The following is a 23,884-nucleotide window of genomic DNA, read 5'->3' as shown; positions in this document are numbered from 1 at the left end:
GGAATAATATTTTGCTGTTTCTCTGTCTTGCAAACTACCTTGTATATTTGTTTAGTCGTGTCCGACTCTTCGTGACCCCATGGACCAGAGCATTCCAGGCACTCCTGTCTTCCACTGCCTCCCACACTTTGCTCAGACTCATGTTCGTAGCTTCGAGAACACTGTCCAACCATCTCGTCCTCTGTCGTCCCCTTCTCCTTGTGCCCACAATCTTTCCCAACACCAGGGTCTTTTCCAGGGAGTCTTCTCTTCTCATGAGGTGGCCAAACTATTGGAGCCTCAGCTTCAGGATCTGTCCTTCCAGGGAGCACTCAGGGCTGATTTCCTTAAGAATGGATAGGTTTGATCTTCTTGCAGTCCATGGGACTCTCAAGAGCCTCCTCCAGCACCATAATTCAAAAGCATCATATCTTCAGCGACCAGCCTTCTTTATGGTCCAGCTCTCACTTCCATACACCACTACTGGGAAAACCATAGCTTTAACTATAGGGACCTTTGTCGGCAAGGTGACTTCAGCATGGCAAGCGGGGCGTTTATTTGCACCGTGCAGGCATATGAGACCACCTTTGGGAGGACTTGGAAGGCGACCCAGATGATCAAGGATTTGGAAACCAAACCTTATGGGGAACGGCTGTGACGAGCTGGGCATGTTTAGCCTGGAGATGTCAGGATTCTGTCAGCGGCTCCCAGCTGGTTGCCCAGGAAAGTATAAAGACAAGGAAAAGTTTCTTACCGTCATTTTTTCATTTCAGTCTTTACAGAGAGAGGCTATAGAACCCAGCCTCTTGGATGATGGTGTTGTCCCGAGTGAATTTCCACCCCCCACCGTCTCTCCCACTTCCTCATTCATCACTTCTATGGGTGCTGCTACATGCCCTCTGTCTTTGAGTTCTTTGCCCTCCTACTTTTAAGGCTTCCTGGGTTCTGGGCGATGGAGGGTCTGGGATGTTTTCTAATGACAATGTTTCAGCCGGGCGTTGTTCCGGCTGCCCCATGATTTCCCAACTTTCCCCCTCATCTGCCTCTGAGGTGCGACCTCCCTCAAACCCCTGTTGTAAATCTATACCGTCTTCCTCCTCCTCCTCCTCCTCCTCCTCCTCCTCCTCCTCCTCCTCCTTCGAAGGGTCAGGATGGGGAGGCAGCATTCACCATTCCTCCTCTGCCCAGTCCCTGACAGGAGGAGATGAGAGGTGATCTGAGAGCCATCTTCACTTATCTGAAGGGCTGCCACATGGAAGATGGAGCAAGCTTGCCTTCTTCTGCTCCAGAGGCGAGGACCTGATGGATTCAAACCAGGCTGCACCCGTTAGAAGGGTCTGGCCAGCTTCTCCCCCCATCCCCTTTGTTTCAACCAGAGTACAGTGGTACCTCGGGTTAAAGACGCTTCGGGTTACAGAGGTTTCAGGTTACAGACTCCGCTAACCCAGAAATAGTACCTCGGGTTAAGAACTTGCTTCAGGATGAGAACAGAAATCATGCGGCGGTGGCAGCGGGAGGCCCCATTAGCTAAAGTGGTACCTCAGGTTAAGAACAGTTTCAGGTTAAGAACGGACCTCCAGAACAAATTAAGTTCTTAACCCGAGGTACCACTGTACTTGGAAAATGTTGTACAGTCAAACCTCTTCTTACGTCCGCCTCTGCTTGCGTCCATTTTGCTGAACACCCACGGCAAACCTAGAAGTAACCGGTGGGTTTGCCGCCGTTCGCACGTGCGCAGGAGTGACGATCGCTGTTTGCACATGCGCAGAAGCGAGCAATCGCCGCCCACACCTGCACACAACGGTGCCTCTCCGAGCAACCAGAATGCCAGCATTCACCGTTTGTGCCGTCCTTCACCTTGCCAGCAGGCTAAGTGCTTTTCATCCAAGGCAACAACAGCCCTCCTGCACAAACCAGCATCTTGTTGCTAAGCAAGCTCACCTGTGCCGCCTCAGCCTGACCCTGATGCTTTTATAAGAGGGGAGGGAGGATGCCAGATCGGATTGGCTGAAGGTGGGGAACAAAAGACTCGGCTGGGTTGTGGAAGAGCTTTCTAACTCTGCCGGGGGGGGGGGGGGCTTGCCTCTGAGTTGACTCCAAAATTGCTTCGTCGCCTTCTGAATGCTATTTCCCCCCTCCCCCTTTCCCGTGGGGCATGAGTTTCTCCAAAGCAGGACTCTTGCTTGCTGTGGGTGGGTAGAGGGAAACTAGGAAACTCTGTTTCTGCAAATTCAGAACAAGAGGAATAAAACAGGCAAACACCCAGAGCTTTCTCAAAAGGCATTCTGAGTATTGGACGGGACCGTAGTTCAGTGGTAGAGCAGCGTTCAGAGGGTCCCAGGTTCAGTCCTCCCAGGTAGGGTGGGAGAGACCCCAGAGAGCTGCTGTCAGTCAGTGTGGGCAGGGGCGTAGGAAGGGGTGGGGTGCGGCCCACCCCGGGTGTCATATTTCTCATGTCTGGAGCATCACAAGGGCAAAGTGGTTGGGGGGGGGCATTGTTTCAGAGAGCTTTGGCTCTGTGGATATTTTCCTTTGATAAACAATAGGCCTGCAAGGAACAAAGAGGTACAGGCTGGAATTTGGCCAGCCAGCCTCAGGGGGTGGTAATGGGGTGCAGCAGCAATGGGAAGGTCTCAGGATGCCTGGGTCCCCAACTCCTTCCCAGGCAAGGAAAAGGCAGTTTTCGATGGGCTCTCCAGCTGACCTATTTAGTGAGCATTCATCCTCATTTGCCTGCACGGAGCTTTGCAGGATGTTGGGTTACATCTGGTGTTGACATTTGTCGTGATTTGTTTGTGGGGTGCTTATACAACTCCGAGTGTGCCTTCTGCCCTCCGTCTTTACTTGCTTGTGGCATGTTTACACATCTCCCCACATGAGTCACTGGCTGGCCTCTCGCTTTTCCAAACCGCAAAACGTCCAGCTGTTTTGCTTTTTGAAGCAGATTTTGTTGTGCCGTGTGGCAGAGCACTTCGATCCACTTCAGTTGTGTTAAACTAGCTGTTGCACAATGTCTGAGAGAGAGTCCAAGGCTCCCAGGCTCCAGTTTCCCTGGAATGAAGGTCAGATGAGACTGGTGTCTTTAGAATACAGTGGTACCTCGGTTTACGAACTTAATCCGTTCCGGAAGTCCGTTCTTAAACCAAAACTGTTCTTAAACAGCACAACTCTCTTGCTCTCGTTCTCCTACCCAGCAGATCGGTGAGGGGACTGGAGGCAAGGCCCAGGCCTTCGCCTGAAGAGTACTCTCGCTCAGTGGCAGCTCTTGCAACCCAGCTTATTCTTTGGGGATGCTGTTGAGGATACTGAAGTGGCCAGCGAAGGCCATTGTCCTGCAAATATTCTGCAGATGCCTGATTGTCGTCTTCCAAAGCAACTACTCTATTCCAAAAATGGAATAAATATGTCCAGTAGCACCCTAGAAACCAACTAAGTTTGTTCTGGGTGTATATGCTTTCGTATGCATGCACACTTCTTCAGATAAATGGAAAGTGTAACAAAAAAGGTCAACAAAAAAGGTTCAAAGATGCTCTCAAGGCAAATCTTTAAAAATGTAGTATAAACACCGGCAACTGGGAAACACTGGCCTGCGAGCGCTCCAGTTGGAGAACAGCCTCTTACCAAAGGTGTCATGGGCTTTGAAGATGCTCGAACTCAGGACTCAAGGGAGAAACGTGCTAAGAGGAAGGCACACTTGGCAAATCCACACTGTGATCAACTCCCGCCCGGAAACCTGTGTCCCCACTGTGGAAGGACGTGTGGATCCAGATTTGGCCTCCACAGTCACTTATGGACTCATTGTTAAAACCGTGTTTATGGAAGACAATCTTACTCGGCTACGAGGGATCTCCAAAGAAGAAAAAGACCTACAAATAAACATGTCTGACCAGCAGAGCAACATCCTCTGTTAGATTACAACCTTCCTTGGGCACAGGACCTCAAACATTGGAAGGAACTCAGGGCATCATCCAGACTGACCCCACCCCCAACCCAAATCATGATGTTTTGGTATGCACTCGAAACCTTGCTGCAAGATAGTGACACCTTCACAACCACCCTGCGAGGTAGGCTCGGCTGAGAGATGCTGGCTTTTCCATTCCCACATGGGCACCTCTCCTGAACAGAGAATTGGGTGCCTGCCCACCGGGGCTGACCTCCGGAGACCCAGACCTCTCCAGGAGCAGTCAGACCTTCCTGGCAAAGCTCGGTCCAAGGTTGCCGTCGAGCCGCATTCACGGCTGGAGCTCAGCCAACAGAAGATTTTGAGCCTCCTCCAGTGTCCTTCGCGAGGAACCCATCTGCCGCCAAGGCCTTGTGGATCTGTCGGCAGGCGACACTTTTGATCCGGAGTCGTTTGCTTCCCAGATGTCGGCTGCCGGCGACGGTGAGTCATGCAGCCAGCTCCTGAGCCCGAGCCCTCGAAATGTGATTGAGATGGAGGCTTATTCAATAACCTAATTGGATGAACTGCAGGGTCAGGGAGCTAATCAGCTGTGCCTGGAATTCCTGGGGCTTTGCGCAAGCAAGACTACTGTGCGTCGTACGGCTGATGCCGAAGCCCGGAGAGGGTATTTTTTGGGGGGAGGGGGAGATAGAGTCTGGAGAAATAAGGGGAGCAGGTGCAATGCAAAGAGCACGGCTCGATGGCTGATTGTAGAATCGTCGAGTTGCAATGCAGGAGTCACAGCTGAACCTTTAATAGCTGAGGGAGATGTGGGAGGGTCAGCTGCTTACGCAAGGAGGAGGGCGAGGCTACCGGTGGCTATTAGCCACGCTGGTTATGTTGCATAGGGTGATCAAGGATCTGGGAACCAAGCCTGATGAGGAACGGTTGAAGGAGCTAGACGTGTTTAGCCTGGAAAAGAGGAGGTATGAGAGCAATCTTCAAATATCTCAAGGGCTAACACGCGGAAGATGGAGCAAGCTCGTTTTCTTCCGCTCTGGAGAGTAGGACTCGAACCCATGGCTTCAAGTTACAAGAAAGGAGATTCTGACTCGACATCAGGAAGAACTTTCTGACAGTTAGAGCTGTTCAGCAGTGGAACAGTCTCCCTTGGGAGGTGATAAACTCTCCTTCCTTGGAGGTTTTGAAGCAGAGGTTGGGTGGCGATCATGGATGCTGAGATTCCTGCATTGCAGGGGTTGGACTAGATGGCCCCTGGGGGTCCCTTTCCAGCTCTGCAATTTGATGACCATTCGCCAAGTGCTCTAATCACACTGGTAATGCCTCTATTCTGGACATCCCTCCTTCTCTGCTCAATTTCACCACCTGTGCATCTTCCTCCAAGCATCTCTTCCCCCATCTGCCCCCCTCCCCCCTGCCAAGGCTGACAGACTAGGCCTCGCCTCTACTTTACTTTAAAGCCTACAAACTAGGCCTCAGCTCTACTTTACAAACTAGGCCTCGGCTCTACTTCACAGCCTACAGACTAGGCCTCAGCTTTAATTTACAGCCTACACACTAGGCCTCGGCTCTACTTTACAGCCCACAGACTAGGCCTCACCTCTAATTTACAGCCTGCAGACTAGGCCTCGACCCTACTTCACAGACTAGGCCTCGCCTCTACTTTACAGCCCACAGACTAGGCCTCAGCTCTAATTTACAGCCTACAGACTAGGCCTCGGCCCTACTTCACAGACTAGGCCTCGCCTCTACTTTACAGCCTACAGACTAGGCCTCGGCTCCACTTTACAGACTAGGCCTCAGCTCTACAGCCCTTTAAATACTATCCCGAGTGGAGCCCTGGGTGGGGGGAGCCACAGGGTGTGGGGAGGGGGGGACGGGATACCTCATGGGTCACTACAGGATAGGTGTAATCACAGGGATGAGACACAACCACTGGGCGGGAGGAGGAAAAAAACACATAGTCCAGGGGGAAGCGGACACATCCTCCCCCTTTCCTGGGCACAGCAACGCGTCATGGATCGTCACAGGGTGGGGGCAGCCACAGGGATAACCCACAGCAATGCGTGGAAGGGTCAACTAGTATATATATAAAAGAATGGAAATGGTTTATTGAATACTCACAGATAACTTGTGAGCAGATAAGAACAATGGCAGGACTATTGTAATAATCTGAAGTTTCATAAGAGTTTATATTTAAAGAAGAGGAGTAAATGAGCAAATTAAGTCAGTTTGGACATGCAGCAGATATTAACAATAAGTTTAAGGAACCGCAGAAAGAGGGGGAAAGAAGCCAAGTTTTGAAATGTCAAAATGATTGTAAAATTAGTTCTAGACAGGTAGGTAGTCGTGTTGGTCTGACGTCATCGAAACAAAACAAAAAAATTCCTTCCAGCAGCACCTTAGAGACCAACCAAGTTCGTCACTGGTATGAGCTTTCGTGTGCATGCACACTTCTTCAGATACCAATTCAGAAAGCTCATACCAATGGCAAACTTAGTTGGTCTCTAAGGTGCTACTGGAAGGAATTTTTTTATTTTGTTTTGACTACGCCAGACCAACACGGCTACCTACCCGTAACTGGGCTCGTAACTGTTTTTAATGATGCGCCTGATGTAGCCACCCCTGTGATTAAATCACTTTAATGTGGTCCTGTTCAGGCAGCGCATAAAGGTTTGAGAGGAGCTCTCTGGCCTTCCATGAACTGCTTATCTCTGGCCTTCCTGGAGGCTGGAAGGGAGGAAGGCAAGGTCTGCATTTGAATTTGAATCGAGAGGGTGACTCACTGCTGCGATTCCTGGAGTGGCTGTAGCTGTTTCCGAAGGGCTCTCTCCTGCACTGCCTCCCTCCCCGCTGGGGCGGCTTGTTATGACAGCTTCACGGGCTCTCTGAAACCGAGGGTTTCACGCACCGGTTAAGCAGGAAGGTGGTCTGCACCAGGTCTGGTCCTAACTTTAGGCCTGGGCAATCTCTCTATATCGTCCAAAACTGGTTTGAAGTCCGTATCGTGATATCTGTCTCATAATTTTTGACGTGGCAGCGTATCGTGAATCGTGATGTGTGTGTCTGCTGTGAAAAAAATCACGATGTGCCAAAATGTATAGAACAAAAAAACGAATGTTGGAAATGTAAGGAGAAGGGAGGTACTTTTTACCATACAGTGGTGCCTCGCTAGACGAATTTAATTCGTTCCATGGGTCAATTCATATAACGAAAAATTTGTCTAGCGAATCCCATAGGAATGCATTGAATTTTTTTTATTATTTGCCCATAGGAACGCATTAATCGAATTTCAATGCATTCCTATGGGAAACTGCGATTCGCTAGACGAATTTTTCGTAAAACGAATTCGTCTAGCGAGACAACCTCCACTCGAAAAATCCTTCCATTAAGCGAAAATTTCATCTTACAGGGCGTTCGTTAAACGAGGCACCCCTGTATGTGGTGGACATGTAAAGAAGTGAAAGCACTCTGGGAAATGATATATAACGAGTTAAAGAAAATGTTTAAAAACACCTTTGTTAAAAAAAATCAGCAGCTTTTTTATTGGGTATAGTGGGTAGAGAGATACCGAGACAAGATAAAAAAATTATTCTTATATGCAACAATGGCAGCAAGAATTTTGTTAGCCCAAAGATGGAAACAACAGGAGCTACAAACAAAAAAGAAGAGTAGCAGGTGAAAATAATGGACTTTACAGAACTGGCGGAACTGGTGGGAAGAATCCAGAACCAGCAAGACGAAGCATTCCAAAAGGCCTGGAACAAATTTATATTATATTTGAAAGACATCTGTAAACAATTAACATCATTAGCAGCGTTATCTGCAGATCTGTAAGGTGAAATTGCTACCTATTCCCGTTAAGTAATATAATATTTTAGGTAATGATATAACAAGGTTAGGAAACAAAGTGAAATGTAAAGATGTAAAGTTTAATTTTGTAAACCATCAGACGGGAGGGAGGGAAGTCATTAGGCTCAGTCGAGCCAAAGAGATAAAACAAGAGGGTATGATGTTACGTAATGTGATTATATGTAAATCCAATAAAAATCATTTAGGAAAAAAAGAAGAAAATGTGTCTCTCGATTCCGGCAGCCCCCCTTAGCTCTGTCAGCTCAGCTCTCCCTGCCTCCTGCAGCGGGGCAGGTAATCGCAAGACCAGGCGCCGGCGAAAATCACGATGTGGGGGGAACTGCGCAGCCAACGAATGCCTCTACATAGCTCCATCCTTATTTCAGACGTTGTGATAGATCAATATATCGCAGTGCTTAGCTGGCGATATATCACGATGCTGAAAACCGCATGTCTCCCAGCCTTGGTGAGGTTGATGCTTCTGGTGGCGGCTGGTGCCACTGGAGAAGAAGACTTGGAACTGCGTAACTCTCTCCTGCAGGAGGCAGTGAGGACTCTGCCACCCTTTCTCTTTCTGCTCCTCCCTCTTCATACCTCTTCTAGTTCTGGGAAAACCAGCAGGGATGGGAGCTAGTCGCAGCAAGAGTGGGGGGAAGCCTGACTTCCTCACCAGCCGGATTCCTTGCTGCCTCTCTGCCCCCCTCTTCTCCAGCTTCCCCTTCTGCCTCTGTTTCTGGACTGCTCTCTGTCAGTGACTCTCCCAGCTCACTAAACCTTGTTGTCTCTTCAGCCTCTGACACCTCCTCCTTCCTGTCTGCTCCCTCTTCTCCCTCTGACCACTCATGACCACCAGTCCCCTGGCTCTGAGCGAAGTTGAGGTTTCTAGAAAGAGGGTTCAACTTGTAGGCATGGAAAGTCTTCAGACCGTTGAGTAATAAACAGCGTTTATCCTTCCAGGCATGGAGCGTAAGTCTCTTGGCGGCCATAAAGGCTTGCAAAACCCAGATAAAGCTGCTTTGGAGCACTGGAGGGCAGCGGGTTGAGGAAGGCTGATCTTTGCCAAGTTTACAGGAAACCTTTCCCTTCCATTGCCGATTCCTGTGATCCCATGGGGTTGAGATGGATGACCCTTGGGGTCCCTTCCAGCTCTGCAATTTTATGGATCTAAGAGCACACAGGCCCCTTTGGGCTGCTGGCGGGTAACTGAGTGATTAGGGCCAGACGGCTATAAAGCGGGAATTGAACAAAGCCTGCCTGGTTTTCTGCCACAAGCCTTGTAAATCTTTTTTTCTAAATGCTGCGTAAGATGGATCAGCCTCTGAAAACTAGACACGGTCCAGCACACCAGTAGGTAGGATCATCGAAATTCTCCCGTAAGCTCCTCTCAGAGCCATCTGTCGGTGGCAAGTCTGTGCAAAGAAGAGCTCAGCTTAGCTTGCATTTGTTAGTCTTCCTTCCTTGCTTCCAAGCTGTTGTTTTTGTTGTTTTAATTCGAAGTTGATCAAGGAAGAGTTTATAGAGGGCAGAGATCACCCCCTGCCCTTTTATTAGCAAAGCCCTCCTTACTCTGGTAGTAACTTGCCAGAAAATGTCAGCTGCAGAGCACAGGCTGGGCATACAAGGGACCCCAAATACAACCCTTGGAATCTTCAGGTGAGAAGTGGAGATTTGGGTAAACGGTGGAACAGTCTGTCTGCATGCAAAGTTCCCAGGTTCAATCCCCAGTGATATATCAATATATCATCAGAAACGGGTTTGAAGTCCATATCGTGATATCGCTTTCATAATTTTTGACCTGCCAATATGTCAATAATGATGATGTTGAAGTAGTAATAATAATAATAATAATAATAATAATAATAATAATAATAATATATTACTTATACCCCGCCCATCTGGCTGGGTTTCCCCAGCCACTCTGGGCGGCTCCCAACAAAATATTAAAAATGCAATAAAACATCAAACATTAAAAACTTCCCTAAAGAGGGCTGCCTTCAGATGTCTTCTAAAAGTCAGATAATTGTTTATTTCCTTGACATCTGGTGGGAGGGTGTTCCACAGGGCGGGCGCCACCACCGAGAATGCCCTCTGCCTGGTTTCCTGTAACCTCCCTTCTCACAGGGAGGGAACCGCCAGAAGGCCCTTGGAGCTGGACCTCAGTGTCCGGGTTGGACGATGGGGGTGGAGATGCTCCTTCAGGTATACTTGGCTGAGGCCATTTAGGGCTTTCAAGGCCAGCGCCAACACTTTGAATTGTGGTCGGGAACGTACAGGGAGCCAATGTAGGTTTTTCAAGACCAGTTTTATGAGGTCTCGGCGGCCGCTCCCAGTCACCAGTTTAGCTGCCGCATTCTGGATTATTTGTAGATTCTGAGTCACCTTCAAAGGTAGTCCCACGTAGAGCGCATTGCAGTAGTCCAAGCGGGAGATAACCAGAGCATGCACCACTCTGGCAAGACAGTCCGCGGGCAGGGAGGGTCTCAGCCTGCATACCAGATGGAGCTGGTAGACAGCTGCCCCGGACACAGAACTGATGTCACTTATGTCACAGTGTTTAGATCAGGCACCCCCAAACTGCAGCCTCCAGACGTTTTGGCCTACAACTCCCATGATCCCTAGCTAACAGGACCAGTGGTCAGGGATGGTGGGAATTGTAGTCCAAAACATCTGGAGGGCCAAAGTTTGGGGATGCCTGGTTTAGATGGTGATAGATCACGACGATGTAAACTAGATATCTCCCAGCCTTAACTCCCAGTGGCATCTTAAAGGTAGGGATTGTGGGGACCCGAACCCATTGCTGCCAGCCAGTGTAGACAGTACTGAGGCAGATGGACCAGTGGTCTGACTCAGCAGCTTCCGCTGTCTAAAAACCCTGGAGAGTTGCTGACGCTGACTCAGTGGTTGAAGTGGTAGCAGTGGTTGCTGTTATCTGCAATTGCTGTGTATGGTGTTTTACAAGAAAGTAAGAGCCTGGTGCTGTGGGTTAAACCACTGAGCCTAGGGCTTGCCAATCGGGAGGTTGGTGGTTCAAATCCCTGCGACGGGGTGAGCTCCTGTTGCTCGGTCCCAGTTCCTGTCAACCTAGCAGTTCGAAAGCACCTCAAATTGCAAGTAGATAAATAGTTACTGCTCCAAGCGGGAAGATAAATGGCGTTTCCGTGTGCTGCTCTGGTTCGCCAGATGTGGCTTAGTCGTGCTGGCCACATGACCCGGAAGCTGTACGCCGCCTCCTTTGGCCAATAACGCGAGATGAGCACAGCAACCCCAGAGTTGGTCACAACTGGACCTAATGGTCAAGGGTCCCTTTACCTTTACTTTTTAAAGAGCCTGTTTGATCAGGCCAGTGGCCCATTTAGTCCAGCATCCTCTTCTCACAGTGGCTAAGCGGATGTCCACTATGGGAAACCCGCAAAGCAGGATCCGAGCGCAAGAGCAGCTCTCCTCTCCAGCAGTTTCCAGCAACTGGGATTGAGAAGCATCGCTGCCTCTGACTGTGGGATTATTTATTATTTACTTATTTAGATTATGCATGTATTCATTAAAGTTATATGCCGCCTTTCATCAAGAGACCGCAACGCAGTTTACAACATAAAAACACATGATAATAAAAAAGTGCGTGCACACACACACACACACACACACACACACCACTTTAAAAGGCCCTATGTGTATTAACAGCTGAAGGCCTGAGAGTACAGTATGTCATGAAGGTGCCAGGCGAGCCTCCCTGGGGAGAGCATCCCACAAGCGGGGAGCCACCGCAGAAAAGGCCCTTCTCGTGTTTTCACTAGCTGTGATCCTGCCATCATAGTGAGAAACCTTATTGTTGAATCAGCTGGGTGCTGACATCCGACTTGTGCCTTTGTGTCTCCCCTCTCCGCAGCTCACCGTCTACCTGGGCAAGAGGGACTTTGTCGACCACATAGATGTCGTCGATCCAGTGGGTAAGTGAGCTCTGGGCTGGGTTCGGCACCCGCTGAAGTGCCACAGAGAGGCATGCCCTCAAGCTTTGCTCTCTTGAGACACCCGTCTCGTGGCTCCAGGAGATGGTCCTACCATTGCAGGGGGTTGGGCCAATGACCCTTTGGTGTCCCTTCCAGCTCTACAGTTCTGTGATGCTATTATTCTATGGCAGTGGTGGCCAAACTCGGCCCTCCAGGTGTTTTGGGACTACCATTCCCATCATCCCTGACCACTGGTTCTGTTAGCTAAGGATGATGGGAGTTGTAGTCCCAAAACACCTGGAGGGCCGTGTTTGGCCACCACTGTTCTATGGTGTGAATGCTCAGGTGGGAGATTGCCTGGGAGGAGGGGGAAAGCAACAAGCACTGCTTCTTTTAAAAGTCACTGTTCTTCTTTACATTCATACGCGATATCATTTTGCCGCATCGCAGGGGGTTGGACTAAGAAGGCCCTCGGGGTGCCTAGCGACTCTGCGGGTCTGTGATTCGGGACCCTGCCTTGCTCCCATTTTGGAACCCAAAGAGGCATTCGCATGTGGTTTGTGAAAGGGACTGACTGACTGACCAGCTCCAGACCTGCTTAGCTCAGCAAGGCAGTGGGGTTGGGACCTGGGACCGGCTGGGGTGAAAACGGTTCACGTCGTCTGATGAAGCACGTGTTGATGATGGCGCTCATCTCTCGGTTGCTGGGAAGATCACAAATCTTACTCACGGTCTGGGGCATTCCAGGCTTCTGCTGTGAGTCACGCTTAGGCTGCAGATGAGAAACCCACTCTGGCCCAAGCGGTGAATGAAATATTCAGACAAAATGCAGCCTGGTTATATTCAGGGACAGCTCTTATCTGGCATGCTGCTTCTTAGTTACAAAGTTGAATTGGAAGGGATCTAGTCCAAGAATTGCAGCGGAAGAATTCCTGATAGGTGACCTTCCAACCTCTGCTTAAAAGCCTCCAAGGAAGGAGAGTCCACAACCTCTGGAGGGAGACCGTTCCCACCATTGAACAGCTCTTACCGTCAGAAAGTTCCTCCTGATGTTTAGTCAAAATCTCCTTTCTCGTCATTTGAATCCATTGGTCTGGATTCTCACCTCTCCTACGCAGCCTGATGGAGCGGCGGTTGCCTCACACACGTTTAGCTGAATCGGATCCTTGTGTTTGTGTGTCTCAGTGGAGAATCCTGGTACTATTGCGGGAAATTTTCCCTTGCCTTGTTTATCATCCAAATATAAACCTCTAGGTAGGAGGCGAGATGATGCCACAGGCGGAGCCCCCAAATGCTCATTCTTCTCTGCCGTGCCAATTCAGACAGATCCAGATTTTAATAAAGCTGATTGGCACCAATTAGCTCCAAAAGTGCCACAGCCCTTCCTGAGGTCCATAGCGCTGTTGCGCGTGCTGCAACAATGCCAACAGTTCCTCGCTCTGCGGTTTTGTGTGTGTGGTGCTTTTTGCTTCCTCGGGTTTATTTATTAAGGCCAGCAGGCTGCATTGAGCCTCCATCACCTCTGATCTGGAGGATTCCTGTTGCGGATGTTGGTTTTTTTTTGCTTTGTTCTCTGCCCCCCACGCCACCACCCAGTATTTAATTACCGCCCTTCCTCCGGTGGCACATTGAACCGGCAGCAAAGCCCTTTTTCCTGTCTGCTCATTTCTCCACCCTGGAAATCTGCAAAGCCTGACTCATCCCTGCAGCACACTTCCTTTGCTGATCCTGCCAATTTAAGGTTCCCCTGCGGCTCTCACTTCTGTCCTGCCTTCATAGAACCGTAGAGTTGGGAGGGACCCTGAGGATCATCCAGTCCAACCCCATGCAATGCAGGATTTGGCAGCTGTCCCATACGGGGATTGAACCAGCAACCTTGGCGTTATCAACACTACGCTCTAACCAACTGAGCTATCCTCCCCATCCAAAGAAATTAATTGGCTTCAGCGTTTAGAGGGGGGGGGGAAGCTCCAACTTCTCCATCTCATCTGTGCTTCAGAACTCTGAGGTTTCCAGATCAGGGGCAAATCCTGATACCATTGCATATGGCCACAAACCACCCAATCTCTGAGTGGCGAAAGGTTCCAGGCACTTACCTGGGTTCCTTGGAAGGTCAGCAGAGAGACTGGAGCCTTTCGGATATCTGGTTTTGTTTGCACATATATAAACCTGAGCATAAGGCACAGGGGCTCACAGCATTGGCACCCAAACAGATCTTGCTTCTCCATTCGTCTCAGCTGCGGATCCAGCCCAGAGCAAGCAGGTCTGGGTGTCTCCAGCTCCCAGCCTGCGTTCAGATCAGCTCAAACTCAACACTCTGGCTTCTCCTTCCCAGCAAATAGGTGAGGGGGCTGGAGGCAAGGCCCAGCCATTCGCCTGAAGGGTACTCTCGCTTAGTGGCAGCTCTTGCAACCCAGTTTATTCTTTGGGGATGCTGTTGAGGACACTGAAGTGGCCAGCGAAGGCCATTGTCCTGCAATAGGAGTATAGCATCTAGATCTAGGAAAGTAATAGTACCACTGTATTCTGCTCTGGTCAGACCTCACCTGGAGTACTGTGTCCAGTTCTGGGCACCACAGTTCAAGAAGGATACTGACAAGCTGGAACATGTCCAGAAGAGGGCAACCAAAATGGTCAAAGGCCTGGAAACGATGCCTTATGAGGAACGGCTTAGGGAGCTGGGTATGTTTAGCCTGGAGAAGAGAAGGTTAAGGGGTGATATGATAGCCATGTTCAAATATATGAAAGGATGTCATATGGAGGAGGGAGAAAGGTTGTTTTCTGCTGCTCCAGAGAAGCGGACACGGAGCAATGGATTCAATCTTCAAGAAAGAAGATTCCACCTAAACATTAGGAAGAACTTCCTGACAGTAAGAGCTGTTCGGCAGTGGAATTTGCTACCAAGGAGTGTGGTAGAGTCTCCTTCTTTGGAGGTCTTTAAGCAGAGGTTTGACAGGCATATGTCAAGAATGCTTTGATGGTGTTTCCTGCTTGGCAGGGGGTTGGACTGGATGGCCCTTGTGGTCTCTTCCAACTCTATGATTCTATGATTCTATGAAATAAACATGTCCTAGCAGCACAGCAACATCCTCTGTTAGATTCCAACCTTCCCGGAGCACAGGACCCCAAACATTGGAATGAACTCCAGCCCGACCCCCAACCCAAAACATGTTTTTGTATGCACTTGAATCCTTCCTGCGAAATAGCAACGCCCTCACAACCACCCTGCGAGGTAGGCTCGGCTGAGACACGCTGACTTTTCCATTCCCACTTGGGCGCATCTCCTGAGCGGGGAAGTGGGTGCCTGCCCTTCTGGGCTGACCTCCGGAGACCCAGTGTGGGGAAAATCATGTGATTCCAGCCAATACATGGCTCCATCCTTATTTCAGACATTGCAATATATCCGTATATTGCGATGTTTAGCCGGTGATTATTGCAGTGTTGCAAACCAGATATCACCCAGCCCTATCCCGAGCCATACCCGTCAACTCCCGGGCAGAAAAATCCAGGATCAGCAGCAGCGTGGCACCGGAAGTCGCATCGATGCATGTCCAGACATGCGTAGAAGCGACTTCCGGTGCCGGCGCTGCCCAATTTCCGGTGCCCAGACACGGGCAGAGCGGCACCGGAAGTCACTTCTATGCATAGAAGTGACTTCTGGTGCCGCTCTGCCCGATTTTTGAAAATACGGGGGAAATTACGGGATATTTCACCATTCGGGACAATAGCGGGAAATGGCTTTTGAAATGGGGGTTTCCTACGAAAAACGGGAGAGTTGGCAGGTATGGTAGGAGCCTTCTTCCCTTGAGGGTTCCCCAGCTCAATACCCTTACTGTTCCTCTGCATCGAGCCAAGACATGTTGCCTGCCATGTTTCTGTAGGCAGTGCTGGGAAGCTATACTAACCCACGCAGAGCAGAAGTATTAGTGTTGCATTGTGGGTATTGCCCTCATACCTGTTTTTCATTCTTTTTTCAGATGGCGTCGTGCTGGTCGATCCAGAATACTTAAAAGAAAGGAAAGGTAACTCCGGTGTTCGTGTGTGTATGGGGGGGCAGGGTACCTCAGGCTCTGGGTCGGGGTATGGCCCTCCAGACTTCCGCCTTGGGAGCCTCCCCAGGTCAGGACCCCTTCCCAGGCCACGCCTTCTCTCCTTGGCCGCACCCCTCACAGTCCCTGCCCCACACCCTCCGAAAAGGCTTTTGACTGGCTGGAATGGGCCCTTGAATGGTGACAGTGCCTCTTTGCTTGTCTGGATGGAAAGGTGGGCGAGGGGAGGGGTAGAAAACTCTGACATGCGCCTGGAATGTGGCCTACCCTGCAAAGGTAAGTTTTGCACCAGTTGCCCGCTTTATTATTTTATTATTTACTTATTGCCCAATTTCCCTCCAAGGAGCTCACTGTGGTGTACGTGGTTCTCCTCCTCCACCTCACAACAGCCCTGCGAGGTAGGTCAGGCCGAGTGACTAGCCCAAGTTGGGAGTTGAACCCTGGTCTCCCAGCTCCTAGTCCAGAACTTTAACCACTACACTACCTGACTTCTGCCCCCGGCCTTGCTCACATCTGGCATGCGGCCCCCGGAAAGCTTCTCTCTGCTGTCTTGTGCTTGCATAGGCTTTCTTGTTCATTTCTTGTGTACATGGTCCTCCTCCCATCCTCACAACAACCCTGCGATGTAGGGCAGGCTGAGAGGCAGCGCCCAAGGTCACACCCAGCGTGCTTTGTGGCCAAAGGGGAATTCAAACCCTGGCCCTCTAACCACTACACCACACTGCCTCTTGGCGATGTTCGATGACTCCAAGAGCTCGGCTGTTGGTGGCTGTTTCACATTTTGCGGTCTGGGGTTCGGAGAGCAGTGCGGAAACGCAACAAGTTCGACTCAACCCCTCCCTGTGCACAGGTGGGAAACGGGGGCCAGTTCCGGCCCTCCACATTGTCCTCTGTGCCACATGTTGTCCTCTGCCTTGCTTGCAGTTTTCGTGACCCTCACTTGCGCCTTCCGCTACGGCCGCGAGGACCTGGACGTCCTGGGCCTGACCTTCCGCAAGGACCTCTTTGTCTCCAACATCCAGGCCTTCCCTCCGGTCACCGAGGAGAAAAAGCCTCTGACCCGGCTCCAGGAACGGCTGATTAAGAAGCTCGGTGAGCAGGCCTACCCTTTTACCTTCGAGGTACGAATCCTTCTTTCTCCCCCCACCTTTCGCTCCCCCCCCAACTATGGCCCTTCTTCGCCAGTCGCCCCACTCCAGGCAACGTTTGTGCCTCACCGACAAAAAAATCCCACCATTGGGCAGCCGCTCCGGCAGCGCTCGCCTGCCCAAAATGGTCACTTCGCCACGATCCGGTTGCCCCCCTTCCTCGTCCCGAAATTGCCCATGTGAGAAAATTTCTGGCCACCCAAGGGCCATGGGTAAAAGGGGGTTGGGCTAGATGACCCTCAGGCCCCCTTCCAACTTGACAGTTCTAGGATTCTGTGAAAAGGGTGCCCTTCTGCACGTGGTTCCTGGTTACCCTGTGGAACTCTCTGCCACTGGAGACAGCGAAAGTCATGGTGGTGGGTGGCTGGCAGGAAAGCCAAGGGACCCCCCAGGATTTTAGCCCTGATTCAGGGTTTCTCACGTATCGGAGCCGTGCCGTTTATTGCTTTTGACAACTTATGCTATGCTGCGATGATGTATTTTTTTTCATGATATAAGCAGCATGCTTTGAACTATATAGAGAGGCAGCATATAAATAAAAATATGTATGCAGAGTTGAACTATGGAACTCTCTGCCACTGGAAGCAGCGATGGCCAGACACCTAGGGGACTTTAAAAGAGGATTGGACAAATTCATGGCTATCTTTTGATGGCTACTAGCCAGGGTGGCTATGCTTTGCCTCCACGCCGGAGGCAGCTATGCTTCTGAATGCCAATGGCTGGAAACCAGAGAAGGGGAGAGGGCTCTTGAGTTCGAATCCTGCTTGTGAGTTTCGCATTGAGCCACCTGGTTGGCTGCTTATGAGAACAGGCTACTAGATAGACCCGTTTATACAAAACGCAGACTTTGGCATTGTTGGTCAGCCTCGTGACGATGTCCCTTACGCGGGGCATTTTTCCCGTTCCAGATCCTTCCCAACCTTCCCTGCTCCGTGACGTTGCAGCCGGGCCCCGAAGACACAGGAAAGGTAAAAGAAATGAAATAAAATAAAGAGAGGAGGGGGGAAAGGGTACTGACAACAGCCCTGATAAACTGGGGCAGTTTCAAGACATCGTAATGCTCCTGCGTGGGAGGCACAGGCCCCTCCTTTTCTTCATGCTGCCTTTCCCCAACCTGGCGCCCTCCGGGTGTGTTGGGCTTCAGCTCCCATCAGCCTCAGCAAACTTGGTCGACAAACAGGGATCATGGGAGTTGTAGTCAGAACCACCAGGTTGCGGAAAGCTGCCTTAATGCGTCATTTCGGGAGCTCTCTCCAGCAGGCTTTTGTTTCTTTCAGTGTGTTCCTTTAAGAAGGCCACAGTTGAAAACAGCGCCATCTGCTGGCCATTAATTTCAATGCCATGCAATGTACTAGAGTCCACTCAAGAGTTGTCCACAGTTCATCATTACATGTCATATAGAGGAGGGAGAAAGGTTGTTTTCTGCAGCTCCAGAGAAGCGGACACGGAGCAATGGATTCAAACTTCAAGAAAGAAGATTCCACCTAAACATTAGGAAGAACTTCCTGACAGTAAGAGCTGTTCGGCAGTGGAATTTACTACCAAGGAGTGTGGTGGAGTCTCCTTCTTTGGAGGTCTTTAAGCAGAGGCTTGACAGGCATATGTCAAGAATGCTTTGATGGTGTTTCCTGCTTGGCAGGGGGTTGGACTGGATGGCCCTTGTGATCTCTTCCAACTCTATGATTCTATGTCTTTAGGCGCCAGGTGAAAATATTCCTTTTTACCCAGGCTTTTATTATGTTGTGTATGTCTTTGATGCTGTACACTGCCCTGTGAACTTTGGACAAAGGGTGGAATAATAATAATGAATAATAATAATAAGAATAAGAATAATTAGAATAATAGTGTGTTGCCTCCAAGGACCATCAAGGCGTTTCCCCTTTTCCAGGCCTTTTCCTAAGGCCAACAGGTCTAGAAAGGGGGAAGCAGAACTTCCAACTGGTTTAGGATTTATTATTTATTTGTTTCATACGACTTATGCACTGCTTGGTTAGAGGAACAAACCTCAAAGTGGTTTACAAAAAGATGAAGCGGTAAAACCGAGAAGAATTTAAAACCATACTTATTTTAAAAATACAACAATTTAAAATACCAAAGCAGATTGAAATTCACGTCAAGTGCCATGTTTGCCATTTGCAAAAGAAAGAAAAGAAAGAAAGAAATTCACGTCAAGTGTCTCAGAATCGTTCAGTCGTTTAGTCGTGTCCAACTCTTTGTGACCCCATGGACCAGAGCATGCCAGGCAATCCTGTCTTGCACTGCCTCCCGCAGTTTGGTCAAACTCATGTTCGTAGCTTCAAGAACATTGTCCAACCATCTCGTCCTCTGTCGTCCCCTTCTCCTAGTGCCCTCAATCTTTCCCAACATCAGGGTCTTTTCCAGGGAGTCTTCTCTTCTCATGAGGTGGCCAAAGTATTGGAGCCTCAGCTTCAGGATCTGTCCTTCCAGTGAGCACTCAGGGCTGATTTCCTTCAGAATGGAGAGGTTTGATCTTCTTGCAGTCCATGGGACTCTCAAGAGTCTCCTCCAGCACCATAATTCAAAAGCATCTGGGCAGGCTTGTGTAAAAAAGAATTTTTTGAGCAGACACCAAAAAGAGTACATCCATAAGCAGGGAGTTCCAAAGTGAAGATGAGAAGAGGTGGTCCTCTTGGTTTTTCCACTGCCCTCAGAAGTGTGGCAAAAGGCGGTCTGTGAGAGGGCTTTCTCTATGGTGGCCCCCAAATTGTTGAACTCCCTTCCCACCGAGGCTCGCCTGGCACCTTCTTTGCGAAGCTTCTGCCCTTTTATTTTGTGTGGCCCGACGCCTGGCCATCTGCCAAGGATGCTTTAGTAGATATTTCTGCGTCTTGGTAGTGGCACCCACCCTGTGGAACGCCCTCCCATCAGATGTCAAAGAGAAAAACAACTACCAGACTTTTAGAAGGCATCTGAAGGCAGCCCTGTTTAGGGAAGCTTTTGATGTTTAATAGATTATTGAATTTTAATATTCTGTTGGAAGCCGCCCAGAGTGGCTGGGGAAACCACTCTGGAATAAATAATTTATTATTATTATTATTATTATTATTATTATTATTATTATTATTATTAGGTGGGGGTGGGGGGGCCTGGACTAGATGTCCCTTGGGTTCCCCTCCAACTCTATGTCTCAATTATTCTTTGGCTTAATCTGTTCTTGCTTTTGTTCCAAACTGCTTCTATCTTCCACTTTTCTTGACACCGCTTCTGCTTCCTTCTCTCCCCTCCTAGGCTTGCGGTGTTGACTACGAAGTCAAAGCCTTCTGTGCAGAGAGTCTGGAGGAGAAGATTCACAAAAGGTGCGTTGCAGCGGCTCTCTGGGTTTTGCAAAGTCGTCACCAATTACAGTGGTACCTTGGTTCTTAAACTTAATCCGTTCCAGAAGTCCATTCCAAAACCAAAGCGTTCCAAAACTAAGGCATGCTTTCCCATAGAAAGTCATGCAAAATGGATTAATCTGTTCCAGACTTTTAAGAACAATCCCTAAATCAGCAATTTAACATGAATTTTAGTCTTTTAACGAGACCATTGATCCATAAAATGAAAGCAATAATCGATGTAGTATACTATAAAATAAATAAGACAGTATTGTAGTTTATAAAAATTAAAATTATTAATAATCTAAATAATCAATCAAGTCATTTGAGATGACTTGCGTCCACCTCAATACAAATCATACCTTTCCTTAATTAATTCTTTAGATATTTAATTCTAGATAAATAATTCTTTAGAAAATTCTCATTTCTTGGTATTATATGGTTTATTTATAGTACCGGTAACTGTTGTATTTTGCAAAAATTAGTCAAAGCATAATAAAGGTTTTCCTTGAGAGCAATGTTTTTTAAAAAATAGATTTTATAACACTCCCATTCCTTGCCGAAATTTTGGTTTGTTCGGTTCCTAATTATTTCTGTTATTTTAGCAAGCTCAATGTATTCAGATAATTTTATCTGTCACTCTTATTTTGTTGCAATCTCCGTTCCTTTCCATTTTCTGACAATAAGCGCCCTCTTTCTTCCCTTATTTCCCTTCTGCAATTGTTGTTGTTGTTGTTTAGTCGTCTTAGTCGTATTCGACTCTCCGTGACCCCATGAGCATGCCTTGGAAACTCTCACTTTCTTCTCAAAGCATCTCCTTTTTTATGTTCATGGAGTTCTATTGGCAAGATACTGGAGCGGTTTGCCAGTTCCTTCTCCAGGTGGATCACATTTAGTCTAAACTCTCAGCTATGACCTGTCTGTCTTGGGTGGCCCTGCGCGGCATAGCTCATAGCTTCTTGGAGTTATTCAAGCCCCTTCGCCACGACAAGGCAGTGATCCATGAGGGGGAAGTAAAAATTGGGTAAAGGTAAAGGTACCCCTGACCGTTAGGTCCAGTCGCGGACGACTCTGAGGTTTCGGCGCTCATCTCGCTTTACTGGCCAAGGGAGTACAGCAAGGGTTATGTGGCCAGCATGACTACGCTTCTGGCAAACCAGAGCAGTGCATGGAAATGCCGTTTACCTTCCCGCCTGAGTGGTACCTATTTATCTACTTGCACTTTGACGTGCTTTCGAACTGCTAGGTTGCAGGAGCAGGGACCAAGCAACAGGAGCTCACTCCATCGCGGGGATTCGAACCACCGACCTTCTGATTGGCAAGCCCTAGGCTCAGTAGTTTAGACCACAGCACTACCCGCACCCCTAAGGTAAAGGTAAAGGTAAAGGTATCCCAGACCGTTAGGTCCAGTCACAGACAACTCTGGGGTTTACACAGGGTCAAAACAGCAGCTCACAGTTCCTTCTGGCCTGGGGTGCATGGTTGTGGCATTTAAGCCGTCGCAAAGCTGTTCCATTCTGCGGCGCAGATGCCACCCTAACCCCCTCGGTGTCCGCTCTCTTGTGCCCCTGCAGGAATTCTGTGCGCTTGGTGATCCGCAAAGTCCAGTATGCGCCGGAGCGGCCGGGGCCGCAGCCGATGGCCGAGACCACCCGGCAGTTCCTCATGTCGGACAAGCCCCTGCACTTGGAAGCTTCCCTGGACAAAGAGGTATCTTGCAGGCCCTCCTTTCGTGCCCGTTTTCTAGAATCCGCCGGACGGCTCTTGCTGTCTTCCTTTCTGGGATTGGGTTATGGTTTGACCCAAATCCTGACTCCACTCTGAGGCTGCCTGCTTGTTTCGGGCGGACTCTGGGGGACAGCCAAACCCAGGGCCGGATTTAGGTTTGATGAGGCCCTAAGCGACTGAAGGTAATGGGGCCCTTTATATGTCCAGCTGTTTTTTGTCAACAACAAATGGTCGCTGGTTTTTTTTGTGTGTGTGTGTGTGTTGAATATATGCTAGATGGTAATTTATGAACCTAATAGGTATCTATAGCCATTTGCACATTACAAAGTATTTTATCAAAGTAATTGTTGAACTGAAATACAATCAAGAAGAAGTATAGTAATAGTGAAATCATTATCAAGCTCTAACTTAAAATGATTTTTTATTCATAACAAACTTAATAATGCAAACACATTGGCATTTGGCAATAACAAAAGTTCCTTTAGAAACACAGTTTACAAAGACTCATAACCTAGTCTCTAGAAACTTGCTATAACATGAAATAATAATAGGTGTAAATATATGATGCAAACTACTAATAATGATAAATAGCAGAATGTAGGCACCCTATATATAGAAAGGAGCAAACCAGTGATATTTTAGGGAGCAGGCTAGCAGGAGGGGCCCATGACTTACATCATCGGAGCCTACACAACACAAAACATGGTTGCTGCATGTAGGTTTTATTCTATTTGTTCTTTTATCTTATATTTTGGAAATGTACATCCAGTTTTTTCCTTTAATTTTTTTTGGCCCCCCAAGAGAGTGGGGCCGTAAGCTATAGCTTGTTTAGCTTATACGTAAATCCGGCACTGGCCTCAACCCATAGATCCTGGCCCCGCAATTGTGCTTCTCAGGTGGGGCGCTGCTGATGTAGAACTCCGAGCCCTGGAGCTGCGCTTAGTTTGTACACAACACGGGGCTTTTAGTGTTGCTGCTTCAGCCCTCTGGAATGGTATTAATTTACAAAGCCCTGAACAACTTAGGTCCAGGGCACCGCAGAGATTGCCTGAACCCTTATATTCCAGCTAGTTCCCTGAGATCATCTGCAGCACCGTTGTTGGTCATCCCCTGAGTTTGTGAGTCTTTAGTGTCTTTGGCCTAGCCCTGTGGAACTCTGTGCCACTGGAGATCCAGCAGGCGACATCTGTGCCAACTTTTAAATCCCCGCTGAAAACTTTTCTGTTCCACCTGCCTTATGCAGGCAATTTAGAAGTCATCCTCCAAATAAAGAATGGGGGAGGTTTACAATCTATTTGGAGAAAAAACAACTATTGTAAACAATTACACATATTGGTAGGATTGACGGAAAACTTGTAGTAAAAATTTGAACTATGGAATGATAAAGGATTTATAAGAACAGGGCTATGAAAGAGATGCAGAGGGGGAAATCATTATATTAAGATCCCGAAGATGGGGTGGGGGTGGGGGAGAGAGTCAAAGGGGATTTTATGTTTACGTTTTTGTTTTGCTTAGAAAATATATTATTATTATTTTAAAAAATAGATTTCTCTTTTAAAAAGGAATACATCCTTCACAGGGGTTAATTGATGTTATTTCTATAATTGTTTTTATTTTGTGGTTTTATGTTTAATTGCTGTAACCAGCTTTGATCCATTTTTTATGACACAGCAGAATACAAATTTTATAAATTTATAAAATGAGAGAGGTTTTTAATCCGGAGGTTGGATGGCTCTCTGTCTATGCTTTTTAAATAAAAAATAAAAAAAAATATGAAAAATTTCATACCGTAGATTTTATGAAATGAAACAAATGAGTAAAACAAACTTCATTAACTTCTGGCTGTGAGGCGGTTTATAAATCTGTTAAATAAATAAACTCCCTAGCCGATTATTTCCAAGGGTGAATTGCAAGGGTGCATCTGCCGGAATTGTCAGATTGTGGG

The 23,884-nt window shown here is 48.4% G+C and overlaps 1 protein-coding gene across 2 annotated transcripts in view; it reads left to right on the top strand.

The window, feature by feature from the left end:
- ARRB1 (arrestin beta 1) overlaps positions 1-23,884 on the top strand; it is a 118,501-nt gene that overhangs the window by 74,955 nt on the left and 19,662 nt on the right. For both annotated transcript variants that reach the window (XM_060273992.1, XM_060273991.1), the window contains exons 3-8: positions 11,619-11,679; positions 15,657-15,701; positions 16,653-16,849; positions 17,785-17,844; positions 20,126-20,193; positions 21,786-21,921. In XM_060273992.1, coding sequence (XP_060129975.1) covers positions 11,619-11,679; positions 15,657-15,701; positions 16,653-16,849; positions 17,785-17,844; positions 20,126-20,193; positions 21,786-21,921 — 567 coding nt within the window. The remainder of the gene's footprint in view (positions 1-11,618; positions 11,680-15,656; positions 15,702-16,652; positions 16,850-17,784; positions 17,845-20,125; positions 20,194-21,785; positions 21,922-23,884) is intronic.

This window comes from Zootoca vivipara, chromosome 4 (assembly GCF_963506605.1).
Source record: "Zootoca vivipara chromosome 4, rZooViv1.1, whole genome shotgun sequence".
Classification (NCBI taxonomy): domain Eukaryota; kingdom Metazoa; phylum Chordata; class Lepidosauria; order Squamata; family Lacertidae; genus Zootoca; species Zootoca vivipara.
This window is presented reverse-complemented; position numbering and strand designations above follow the sequence as displayed.